This window comes from Heloderma suspectum, chromosome 2 (genome assembly GCF_057233095.1).
Source record: "Heloderma suspectum isolate Gila_16-S chromosome 2, 16-S_ref, whole genome shotgun sequence".
Lineage (NCBI taxonomy): Eukaryota > Metazoa > Chordata > Lepidosauria > Squamata > Helodermatidae > Heloderma > Heloderma suspectum.
In genome coordinates this window covers 367,991,282-368,004,006 of record NC_139459.1, presented here as the reverse complement: position 1 = coordinate 368,004,006, position 12,725 = coordinate 367,991,282, and the positions used below count along the sequence as shown (strand labels likewise).

At 46.1% G+C, this 12,725-nt stretch overlaps 2 protein-coding genes across 2 annotated transcripts in view; both read right to left on the bottom strand.

The window, feature by feature from the left end:
• Positions 1-678: 678 nt before the first annotated feature.
• The window catches only part of LOC146355946 (uncharacterized), a 30,394-nt gene continuing 18,347 nt past the window's right edge, over positions 679-12,725 (bottom strand). Inside the window, 1 exon segment of the mRNA XM_084831146.1 lies at positions 679-4,773. Within this exon segment, the coding sequence (XP_084687272.1) occupies positions 3,918-4,773 (856 nt within the window). The 3' untranslated portion in view covers positions 679-3,917.
• LOC146355947 (zinc finger and SCAN domain-containing protein 31-like) lies at positions 7,441-10,056 on the bottom strand. The gene is made up of 2 exons (XM_084831132.1): positions 9,956-10,056; positions 7,441-8,232 (listed from the first exon to the last, which is right to left on the bottom strand). Exon 2 carries the CDS (start codon positions 8,114-8,116, stop codon positions 7,640-7,642), a length of 477 nt encoding a protein of 158 aa, XP_084687258.1. The 5' UTR covers positions 8,117-8,232; positions 9,956-10,056; the 3' UTR covers positions 7,441-7,639.

The following is a 12,725-nucleotide window of genomic DNA, read 5'->3' as shown; positions in this document are numbered from 1 at the left end:
GTAAGAAGCAGAGACATCACCTTGCCGACAAAGGTCCGTCTAATCAAAGCTATGGTTTTCCCAGTAGTAACGTATGGCTGTGAGAGCTGGACTATAAGGAGGGCTGAGCGCCGAAGAATCAATGCTTTTGAACTGTGGTGCTGGAGAAGACTCTTACAAGTCCCCTGGACCGCAAGGAGGTCAAATCAGCCCATCCTAAAGGAAGTCAACCCTGAGTGCTCATTGGAAGGACAGATACTGAAGCTGAAGCTGAAATATTTTGGCCACCTAATGGAAAGAGAAAAGTCACTGGAAAAGACCCTGATCCTGGGAAAGATTGAAGGCAAAAGGAGAAGGGGGCAGCAGAGGATGAGATGGCTAGATAGCATCACCGATGCAATGAATACGAACTTGAGCATACTCTGGGAGAGAGCGGAGGACAGGAAGGCCTGGCGTGCTATGGTCCATGGGGTCATGAGGAGTCGGACACGACTTAATGACTGAACAACAACGAGAAGGGAGGGAAGAGGAGATTGCCCTGGCTTCCTGGCCCTGTTGCTAAACTCACATGGGTGCCTAACTTGCTTGTGTACTGATGTTTTGTCACAGGGGCTCCTTGGTTTTGGAGAGCTGGCCATTCGCCACCCTGCCTTTTTATATAGCGCTAGGTAGCTTGGCCCAACTGCTGCTGCAGCCAATCTGATTACAGGGCCTCGTTTGAAAAGCAAGGAAGGTGGTGGCTGAACTACAGTTTGCATTAGCTTCTGTGAGTGGGAATGTAGGTCAAATGAGGCCCTTAGGAGTGGAGATTTTCTATTTAGGGGAAAGGACAATAGTTAATGGGTCGTCAGAGGGGACAACAGCCAAAGGGTAGGTGATTTGGGAAGGGATATGGGTCAGGCTCCCCTGGGGGTGCAAGGGGCTGACACTAGATGTCTGATTTAGGAAGGGATGTGGTTTGTAGCAGCTGAGTCTTTTTTGTCTATTTTTTCAAATTAAATAAGCTGAACTTACACACTTGGGATGAGTTTATTTCTGAGCTCCTCTAAAAGGTATAAAACCTGAGCCTACACTGAGCCCAAACTGAAGCTAGCCTGCAGAGTGGTTCTTAATATACAGCTATTTAATGCTTTTATTCCCCTGTTCTAAGCTTGGATTTAGCTTAAATATGTGGCTGAGGTACTCTTCAACCACTCTGGAATCTCTGTTAGAGCAAGGCTGCAAGAATTTTAAGTTCCTGCTGGATTTCCCCCTTGGGATTTTGCTCCCAACTGTAAGTTTGTAAAGGGTTAACCTTCTGGGATTTAGCTCCCTTTGGTGTGCCCTTGTTTTGGCTTCAGCTGATAATGAGTTTTAAAAGATTAGCTGGAGTAATTTCATAGCTAAGTAAATCGCACTTACCTTCTCCATGCATGAGTGCTTAAGTCACTTGTGTGCCAGGCTTTTTTACTTATAAGCAGACCCTTCCACTTCCTAGGCCTGCACAGTGGCTCACTGCACTGAGGCTTGCTGATGAGTCCCTTCTAGGAGCACTATATCTGGGATATAACTTAACTTTTCTGAATATTTTGTAACTCTTTGTGACAGATCTTAACCCTATTAACACTGAGAGGGGAAATCCTTAGATCATTCATATGTTTATTACTATTTTAGAGTTGAAGTCTTTGTACTATGTTTTTATCTACATTCAGAACATACACAGCCAAACATAACATCAAAGGACAAAAACAATCCCAACACAGAAAACCCCACCCCAAATGACCCAGTCAGGGCTTAAGGCTAGGAGACGGTCCTCAAATATTGAGAACTTGATCCCCGGACTTCCCGAAGGGATGAAATGGAGAGGGTCGATAAGCAAACCACACTCGGCCTTCCCCCACCCATCATTATTACCGAGAGCCCCAAAATACTTTAATGTAACCCCACAGAATGGATTGACTAGGCCTCAAGCCCCTGAAGATGGAGCATCAAAGGCCAGAGTCACAAAGAAAAGCGCTTGAGGGCCGAGATCTGGAGCACGAATATGGCCGCTCTTGCATCAACAATCAGGTTTGCTGGTGATGTGCAGTTGTTAGGGCTGTTACAAGATGGCTGACTCATCTTTTCCCTTCACCTAAACAGCGGTTCCATGTTCTCACACTGCCCAGGCAGTCTAGGATTGTTTCTTCCTCCCTATTTCTTCTTCCTCCCAATGTCCTGAGCATTTTGGCAGCCCATGTCTGCTTTCAGAAGTGGCACATCTAAGACTTCCAAATGGCCTCCATTTGTCTCCTGTAGACTGAGGTGAAAAGGCATTATCACAGTAGTTGATAATGCCCAGTAGCTGCTCCTTTGGGGGAGAAATATTATTATTATTTCATTTCTATACCACCCAATAGCCGAAGCTCTCCGGGCAGTTCACAACAATACATTAAAAAATAAAAAAAAACACATTATAATACATTACAATAAAACTTCATCTAAAACTTGTTAAGATACACAATTTAAAAAAATTAAATAGCTAAAACCAATTTCAGTAAGAGACTATTTCAGTAAGAGACTTGTCCAAGATAGCTGACATACATGCCTCATCATATGCCATTAAATGCCTGGGAGAAGATGGCAATCTTAAACTGGCACCGAAAAGATGAGAGTGCTGTCGCCAGGCAGGTCTCTGTCAGGAACTCATTCCAAAATTGGGGGGCCACCACAGAGAAGGCCGTCTCCCTTGTTGCCACCTTCCAAGCCTCCCTCGGAGGAGGCATTCAGAGGAAGTCCCCAGATGCTGATCGTAATGTCTGGGTAGTCCATGTTGGGAGATCTGTACTGCGGTCCTGAGCAGTGTAAGTCTTTATAGCTTAAAAGCTTGTGCCACAAAAATCAGCATAAAGATGGTGAGGGTTTCTAGAAGAGGGCTCCCCCTCACTGTTTAACCTCTTCTGCTAGTGACAGATGTAAGCTACAAACAGGCCTGAGTCAACACACAGGATTCCTCTAGCAATACAGTAAGGCTGAGATGCTTCATAAGGCAGTACAGGACCAGGACACCATAAGGTATCTTTGCTGGTCCCAGGGACTTCACCCTCCCCACCTGGATTTGGGCCTGAAAGACCAATGGAAAGGGTGGGTGCATGTAGGGCAAGTTATAAGAAAGCACAATCTGTGACATTGCACAACATCATCACCGATCACAGTGTATGTCAGTTAAGCTATGGGCCTTAGATTCCAATTTCCTGGCTTTGTGAAGCTTGAGCCAAATGTGAGAAAGACTTAATTCTGGTCTTAAACTAGCAGGTTTTTTGATCAATGAATATATATTAACTGAAGCTACACAGATTGGAAGCAAAGGCATGGCCCATCATCAGTGAAGTTGTGCAATGTCACAAATTGTGCTTGCTTGCAATTTAGCCCTTCCCACCCCAAAATATAAACATAAATTTCCATATCATTTCAGGCCCAAATAAAGACGTGGGGGGGATCAAGTGCCTGGAAGCAGCAAAGATGCCCTATGTTGTCCTGGTCCTGTGTTCTCTTCCAAAGTATCTGAGCCTTAGAAGTTAACTGTGAGTTGACCCATGCCAGCTTGTTGCGTACATCAGTAAGCAGACACGTACATGTAGTGTTGTCTGACCACATGAAATCACATTTCAAAACTAAAGGATAGGTATTGCACATAGAATCCACTAGATTTCCTCTGCAACATCAAATGCATCTGAAAACAGAAGAGTACTGACATCATTCTAGTTTTAGAACAGTACGGAGCATACATGGCATAACTTCGACAAGAGTGCTGCCATGGTTTTAACGGGACAGGAAAATCTTAATAACTTTTGGTCTGCTTCTTAGAACTTAACGAAACAAATAAAAGCCTCCCTTCCATAATAACCAAGAATACAATACATAGGTTTTTACCAAAGTTGGACAAAAATACATGATCTTGCCTTTTCAAAAATTGAGAATTACAGTTTCTCCCCCGTGTGATTAGTTTGATGTCGAGTGAGAAGTTTCTTCTGACTGAAGCCCTTTCCACACTCCAAACAATGATATGGTTGCTCCCCGGTGTGAGTTCTTTGATGAGAAGTGAGAGTTGTCTTCTGAGTGAAGCGCTTTCCACACTCCAAACAATGATAAGGTTTCTCCCCGGTGTGAATTCTGTGATGAGAAGTGAGATGTGTTTTCTGACTGAAGCTCTTTCCACACTCCAAACAATGATATGGTTTCTCCCCCGTGTGAGTTCTTTGATGATCAGTGAGATGATTATTGTACCTGAAGCCCTTTCCACACTCTAAACAATGGTATGGTTTCTCCCCTGTGTGAGTTCTTTGATGATCAGTGAGATGATGATTGTTCCTAAAGCTCTTTCCACACTCCGAACAATGATACGGTTTCTCCCCTGTGTGAATTCTTTGATGACAAATGAGATTGATCTTCTGACGGAAGCTCTTTCCACATTCAAAGCAATGATATGGTTTCTCCCCTGTGTGAATTCTTTGATGATCAGTGAGAGTTCTTTTCCGACTGAAGTTGTTACCACACTCCAGGCATTTATATGGTTTCTCCCCTGTGTGAATTCTTTGATGTTGAGTGAGATCACTCTTCTGACTGAAGCCTTTTTCACACTCCAAGCATTTATATGGTTTTTCACCTGTGTGAGTTCTTTGATGTTGAGTGAGATGTTTCTTCTGACTGAAGCTCTTTCTACACTCCAAACAGTGATATGGTTTCTCCCCTGTGTGATGTCTTTGATGACAAGTGAGATGTATCTTCTTACTGAAGCTCTTTCCACACTCCAGGCATTGATATGGTTTCTTTAATCTGTGACTTTTGCCACAATCTTTAATGTTGGATTCAGAATTGGAAGTTTTCATGCACACAAAGAACCAATACTTTTCCAGTCTATTATGTATATTTTCTTGAATTGTGATATCATGGTAGCCATTGCCCTGAGAACCAAAGGAATTATTCCTCATATTCTGATTTGCTTGAGTTTTCCTTCTCTGCTGTTTGCAGTTTATACAGCTGTCTCTTTCTGGTAACATCCCACATGGTTCTCTCTTATTCTCACCTTCCCACCTGTCACCTTCTGCAATGAAGACATGAAATTGGGAAAAGACTGAGTTAGCAATAGAATCTCAAATAACTGAGGAACCCCAATTAATGATTTCGAAAAAGGGAAGAATGGAAAAGGCTTAGATGGGATGCACTTCTTACCATGGAAATTACCAGCTCAGGTGCTTGAACAGGAGTTTCTTAGCCTTTCAGTGAAGAAGGACTCCCGAATTGCTGCAGGCTTAGCAACTTCGATATTGAGAACCCATCCCAAATCACCCACTTTCCTATTTGAGATGGTTCTGGCAAGCAGTTGTCAGAACCCCATTGTTTTCAGCCTGGAACAGCTCTTGTCACCACCCAGGAATCTTCCTGTGACTCCTTTGTGGCTTCATAATTTCAGACCTGGGTCCACACTACTGAACCGTCCTTGGACTCCTGGCCTACCCACGGTTGGTTGGATTCTACCTGCATTTCAGACTGTGGCAAACCCTGGAGTTCTGTTGTGCTCAGGCAGAGAGAATCAGCTCTCTTTTCCATCCCTCCACCCCAGCTAAGGAGGATGTAATCTGGCTGTCCAGGTGCTGTGTGTGAAGAGGCCCCAATTTGGGAGAAAAAGACTGAGAAAGAAACAACTGGGATGGGATTCTGTAAACTAAGTTCATTTTGGGGTGCTGCTTAAGTGGTGGGTCAGTTCAGTGGTTGTACTTGTTGCAACTCTCAGTGTTTCCTGGTGGACTGAAAGAAGGGATCTGAGGGTGCTGAAATATACAGTCGAACTGCACATGGCCCCTCCCATGTGGAGTGTTATTTATTTGATGATTTTAATATGACTCAGTCTATTTTTTTAACTCTGCCTTCTGAGGGCAGTTTCCTCAAAGGCAGACTCAAAACACTAAATAATAATTTTGGATATGTGCCAAAAACTGCTGTCTGTCCCATAAGCCAGGACAGATAAGCTGGTGAGGACTAGGGAGAGGGCCTTTTCTGGTGGGCCCCACTCAGTGGAATTCCCTCCCTAGTGACCTCCTCCATGCCTCCTCTTTGATAAGTATCCACCTGGCTTTGAAAACCTGGCTGTTCAGGCGGGCATCTGGGGTGGGTTAGGGTTTTTTTTAGAGCAATGTTGTTTTGTTCAGTTGATTATGTAAATTTGTTGTATTTCGTGTTGTTATTTGCATTGTACACCGCCTAGAGTGGCTGGGTAGCCAGCCAGATGGGCGGCTAATAAATCTAATAAATAAAAATAATCTTATCTTCCTCATCATTATCGTATCTGAAATCTCATAACATCATTCAGGAGGAAAACAAGGAGCCTTACGGAGAGAGGCCACGATTCCACGGTTTTCCTCCATGATTTGCCTGTGCAGGGCTCTCTGGTCAGGATCCAGCAGTGCCCACTCCTCCTCAGTGAACCACACAGCAACCTCCTCAAAAGTCACCAGTCCCTGGAGGAAAAAAGAAAATGTTTCCTTCTCAAGGATAACATAACGTGTGGTGGCTGGGCAGTATACTGCAGGATTGAAACTTGCTTGCTGTGAAAACCAGTTGCTGGGGGAACAAGGGCAAGAAACGGCTGTGGCCGTCCTGTCCTGCTTGTGGGCTTCCCAAGATGCATCTGGTCGGCCACTGTGAGAAACAGGATGCTGGACTAGAGGGACCTTTGGTCCCATCCAGCAGGGCTCTCCATATGACCTTAGCTTTGCCAGAAGGGAACATAATGGGAGAGGTTCATTTAGGCCCTGGGAGGTGAGGAGGGGACGGAGGCACCCAGGCTGCTCCCTGCCTGTCTCCCCAGTGATCCTTCTGCCTACCAGATCCAGTTCCACTCCATCACAAAGGAAAAGAAATGGCTGAGTACCCCTTCCTGGCGTCATTCCAGCCCCTGCAAGAGAAAAAAGTAATGGGAAACCAGGAGCACATGATGTCTCAGAGATTGAGATTATAATCCTAAACTCTTGGGAGGTAATTGCCTTGGAACTCGATAGGAATGACGTCCCAGTCAAATTGATAGAACTGCACTGCCAGTGATGCAAGTCTAAGTACACCTGGGCGTTACAATATATCTTATCTTCAATTTGCATCTTGACAATTCAGTTGGTTAAAAATGCGTATTTCCTCTTTTGTGTTCTTAGCTACAAATCACACTGTTGGTTACTACGTTTAAAGTCAAGTGTTGAAATATAAATATAGTTTTGAATTGTGGAGAGCTTTGGCTATTGGTCAGTATAGAAATAAAATAATAAATAAAATGCTGGAGACAAGCGTCTTCCCCCTAAAGCAATTCACAGGAACACAAAAGGACCTTGGGCGGTTCTCTTACATTCTCCAGAGGGTGAGACCAGGTTGAAATACAGCCATTCCCAAATTAATCCTTACCCTGCAAAGCAGCACATCCATCACCCTCCGGCCTGATCCCTGTTTGTGGGGGGCTCTGCCTGGTGTGTGGTGGAGCCTGCTCTACTGCAGGGAAATCAGGTCCCAGGTCTGCAAACAGACTCTGTACCTGAAAGAGCAATGAAGATCCAAGACATCGAGGAGAAGGAATAGAAAAGGAATGAGAGAGGCAAAAATGTTGGGAGCAAGCTATGGGACATCTCTCCTTGGGTGATTTCCAGAACGGGTTGGGCAATTAGTAGAGAGGTTTAGGATACCCTCCCTCACATTCCTGTCCCTTTGGATGAAATGCTCTCACCTGCTGCTCTGGCTGTTTCCTGTCCTCTGCCTGGCTCAGGAGGAAGCCTTCTGCCAGGGCCACCGCCTGGGAACTGGTCTCCGCTCCGCATTCTCTCACCCAGCTTGCCATCTCCGCTGGCAGGATGGTCAGGAACTGCTCCAGGATCACCAGGTCCAGCATTTGGTTTTTCATGTGTTGCTCTGGTTTCAGCCACCAACGGGAAAGGTTGTGGAGTTGGTGGCAAACCTCTCGGGGCCCCTCAGCCTCCTGGTAGCAGAACTGCCTGAAATACTGAAGCTGCACATCAGAGCTGACCATGTCCTCACCCTGGAACTTCTGCACTGTTCTTTCCCAGATTTCCCCACTGCTCCCGGTCCTAATGGGATCAGGGTTCCTTCGCTCTTCAGGGCCAGCTGAGCCTTGCTTGACCATCTTTGATTTGTGTTCCAAAAAAACTTAAATCGGGTTCAAAGAAATTCTTCCCTCTTCTGCATGTGGGAAAAGATTGCTGTATGAGGCAGTGCTACTAAGGTTCTGTAATTGTAATTCTGTAGGGTTAAAGAATTATTATATTGTCAGGACAAGATAAAATGTGCGGGGCTGCAGCTACTAAGGAAGGACAGGCAGGTGAATGCTAGGACTCCAACAGAACATATAGACTTGGGGGGGATCCTTCCCCTGAGAGACAGTGACCTAAGTCCTTGAGATGTGTGAGGGTCAGACATGTCTCTTCCCCTCCCCCCACACAGGTCCATCTCTATTCACCCCACTACAAGTAAATTCCCTCTCTTGGCTCTCCCTTGAGGCATTATCTGTTCTTCATCCTAAAGCCCCCAGACACACACCCTCTCTGTGACACCTTCTGCTGCTGCCATCTTCTCCTTAAGCCTCTCTTTCATTACTCTACCTTAAAACTGGTTTAAATTAAGGCTGTCAGTCCTTTATGAAAAGCTTTGTTGATTAGCCATTTCATTTTTAAAGGTCAATGTATTTATCAAAAGGATTCATGAACGCATAGAAGCTAAAAATTCTGATAAACACATTCACTTATCTTCAGTTTAGGCAGGCTTTGTTTTACATGATATAATTAAAAAGATCCATTCATGCGGTCATTCATTATATTTCTATACCGTCCTATAGCCAAAACTCTCTGGATGGTTCACAAAAACTAAACATTAAAATACATCATATAAAGTATAAAACCATTCACATAATGCCATCAAACAAATAGCACACACAACAATGTATATCTAAAACAATTTAAAGCAATCAGTTATTATCAGCCTTCTCCTCCTTCTTGAAAGGACTCCTCTCCAGCCGCCTTTCTCTGCCAGACTGCATCAGAGTTGGAGCAAGATCTTTTGCTGCCTTTAGTAAAAAAAAATAACCACACCTGCGTCTCTCCCCTGCAGCTCCCCCATCGTAAAATGTCAACAGTTATTTATTTATTTATTGCATTTATATCCCGCCTTTTTTCCTCTTGCAAGGAACCCAAGGCAGCTTACATTCTCCTCTTCCTCCTCTCCATTTTATCCTCACAACAACAATCCTGTGAGGTAGGCTGGGCTGAGAGTCTGTGACTGGCCCAAAGTCACCCAGTGAGCTTCCATGGCCGAGTGGGGACTAGAACCCAGGCCTCCCAGTCCAACACTCTAGCCACTACACCACGCTGGCTCTTTTAGGGCACAATCCTATGCATGTTTAGACAGAGAAAAGGCCTACAACTCCCAGCATTCCCCAGCCAGCATAGGATTGAGCCCTAAATAACTAAGAGCTTGCTGGCCTTTCAGGGGTCCCCAAATCAGCTGCCCCGTGGGAGGGCCGGCCTCGGTGGGGGCCCTCGTCTCCCTCTGCCCACGTTTGTTGTCTTTTGGAGGCCCGGCCAACCCAGAAGAGAACGAGGGGAGCGTCTCAGCCCGACGCAGAGCTGCACCAGGGACCCACATCTGCGGAGTGTGTGTGGGGGGGACAGTGCCAGATTAACGGGGGCGATCATTTTAGCAAACGCAGAGCAGGTTAATGCACGCCTCAGTTTGCTACAGTGCCTAATTGCTGCAGCCCGCCCCTGCATCTCCCCCTCCCGCTTGCCACATCAAAGGGGCCACCCGGGCTGCTGAAGGGGGGAAAGAGCGAAGCTCCTCGAGACTGGTGGGGAGAATCCCAGCCGGATCAGCCGCACAGCCCTCCTCCCTATGGGGTGGGACGCGGGAAGGGTCCCGCTCCCCTCTATGACGCGACATCATTTCCCCAAGGCACAAGGGGGGGTCTCACCTGATCCCACGCCGGAGGCGCCGATGCCTCTTTCCTCTGGAGGAAGAAGGCAGGGCAACAAAGGCCTTTGGCGGGAAAGCGCGTTTCCTATGGAGGCCTCGGCCTCGGCCTCGGCCCCGCCCCAAATCCCCATCCTCTCTAGGAATCCGCTTCAGTCCCTTTAACCCTCAGGAGGCCAAGCAACAAGACTCCTTCTCTGCACCTCTTCGAGCAGGACCGCGGCATCGTCTTGCATTGCACCACGTCGGCTTTTGGCGTCCCCTCCGCGGCTGCTGGCAGTGATTTCTCTTTCCCGTTCCGGGTGTTTCCTCCTCTTGCAGAATCAATCCGTTCAGCCGGCGGGTGTTTTGTTGTTTTCTGCTTGCAAAACACTGTTCTCCGCTGAGAGGCTGTTCTTGCCAGGAGGCTCGAAAGGTCAGAGGAAGTTCAACAAGTTGAGAATAAAACTGCCAACATCATGCTGCCCCTATGCAAATCTGTGCTGCGGCCACACTTGGCATACTGTGCACAGTTGTGGTCACCACACCTAAAAAAGATATTGTGGGGCTGGGAAAGGGCAACTAAAATGATCAAGGGGCTGGAGCATCTCCCCTATGAGAGGAGGCCACAACAGCAGGGATTGTTTAGCTTGGAAAAACGGGGAGACGTGATGGAGGGGTACAGAATTATGCATGGTGTGGAGAATGTGGATAGGGAGACATTTTTCTCCCTCTCTCAAAATACTAGAACCCGGGGTGCTCCCATGAAGCTGACTGGTGGGAGATTCAGAACAGATCAAAGGAAGGACTTCTTCACACAGTGCAGAGTCAAACTATGGAATTTGCTACAAGACACAGCGATGGCCACCAATTTGGATGGCTTGAAAAGGGGGGCGGACAAATTCCTGAAGGAAAAGGCTATTAATGGCTACTAGTCTTGATGGCTATGTGCTTCCTCCAGTAGCATAGTCAGTAAGCCTCTATGTACAGCAGTTGCTGGGGAACATGGGTGGGAGAGTGCTGTTGTGTTCAGGTCCTGCTTGTGGGTTCCTGGTCGACAGCTGGTTGGCCACTGTGTGAACAGAAAGCTGGACTAGATGGACCCTTGGTCTGATCCAGCAGGGCTCTTCTTATGTTCTTAAGTCAGCCCAGGACACTGAAACCTTAAGGGGTTTGAGGGAGAAAGCTGCAGTACCATCCTTTATGTGTCTTTACATCCATGAGTAAGGCTCATTCAGTTCTAAGGGTCTTGCTCCCCAGTAATTGTGTATAGCAGCCTTCCCCAAGGCATAGACGTTTTTATGTTGCTGTTACTGGGATTTGTATTTTTTCCTTTTGAATTGTTTTATGCCGTGGAGGCTCATGGCCAGTCTAACTGTTGGGGCAGAAATGGGGGTCACTGGAGGCAGAGGCAAGGGAGTCACTGGAGTCACAAGGGAGGCCCCCTATTTTGCTATATACAGGCCTTTTGCTACACAGTTCAACCCACCAAACTCCCTTGCTCAAAATTTCTCCAGAATAACGGGACAGAGAAAGCCGTTTTTGGCAAGGTCCACTTACTGAAAGCAAAGTGTGGGGAGGAAGATACCCATGTCACACACACTCAAACTGAGGCAGAACACATCCGGAACAGAATGGAATGGTCCAGAATGACCACTTCCGAATGAGCCAACTCAACCAAACTCACCGATCACACATAACTACAAGGGACTGATGCAGTAAGCTACAAAACATCCACAGTAGCTGTTCCAGGCCATAATCCATATTCTGCAAAACATGCTGGAACGGCAACTTCTATTGAGCCAAGTAAAACACTTTTACCAGGCGCACATGTCATGAGCTATAAAATGTCCACAGTAACTACGTTTCTGTAGTGGTTCTAGGCAATAGTCCACATTCCAAGAAAATAGCCTGGAACAGCAACTTCCAAGTGAGTGAAGTTCACCAGTCAGACATCACTAGATGGGATCGATGTAATCAGTTGCAAATGTTCCGTGAAAGCCACAATTCAGTAACTGTTCCAGGCAATAGTTGATATTCTGCATAATGGCCCAGAATTGTGACTTCTAAGAGAGCGAAACCAACCAAATTCACCAGTCACACATAACTACAGTGGAGGGGTGCAAGAAGCCATAAAATATCCAGATAATCCACGTTTTTGTAGTCTTTCCAGGCAATAGTCTATAGATGGGGTTATTGCCTGGAGTGGCTACGGAAATGTGGTTTCCATGGAAGTTTTGGGGCTTCTTAGTTTATCAGAGCCATCTAGTAATGTGTGACTGGTGAGTTTGGTTTATTTGGCTCACTTGGAAGTTGCTGTTCCGACCTATTTTGTGGAACATGGACTATGGCCCAGAACGGATATCAGAATGTGGTTTCTGTGGACGGTTTGTGGCTTATTGTATCAGTTCCTTGAAGTAATAATGTATGACTGGTGGGTATGGTTGAGTTGGCTCACATGGAAAGCGCTGTTCTGGCCTGTTTTGCAGAATATGGATTATTGCTATGGAAACATGATTTCTGTGGAAGTGTTGGTGCTTATTATATCAGTCTCTTGTAGTTTTGTGTGACTGGTTAGTTTGGTTGGTTTGGTTCTCTTGGAAGTTGCCGTTTCAGGCCATTTTCCTTGAATACGGACTGTTGCCCGGAACGGGTATTGGAATGTCGTTTGTGTGGATGTTTTGCAGTTTATTGCATCTCTGCCATGGAGTTATGTGTGACTAATGAGTTTGGTCGATTTTGTTCATTTGGACATATCCATTCTGGGCCATTCCATTCTCTAAGAGTGACAA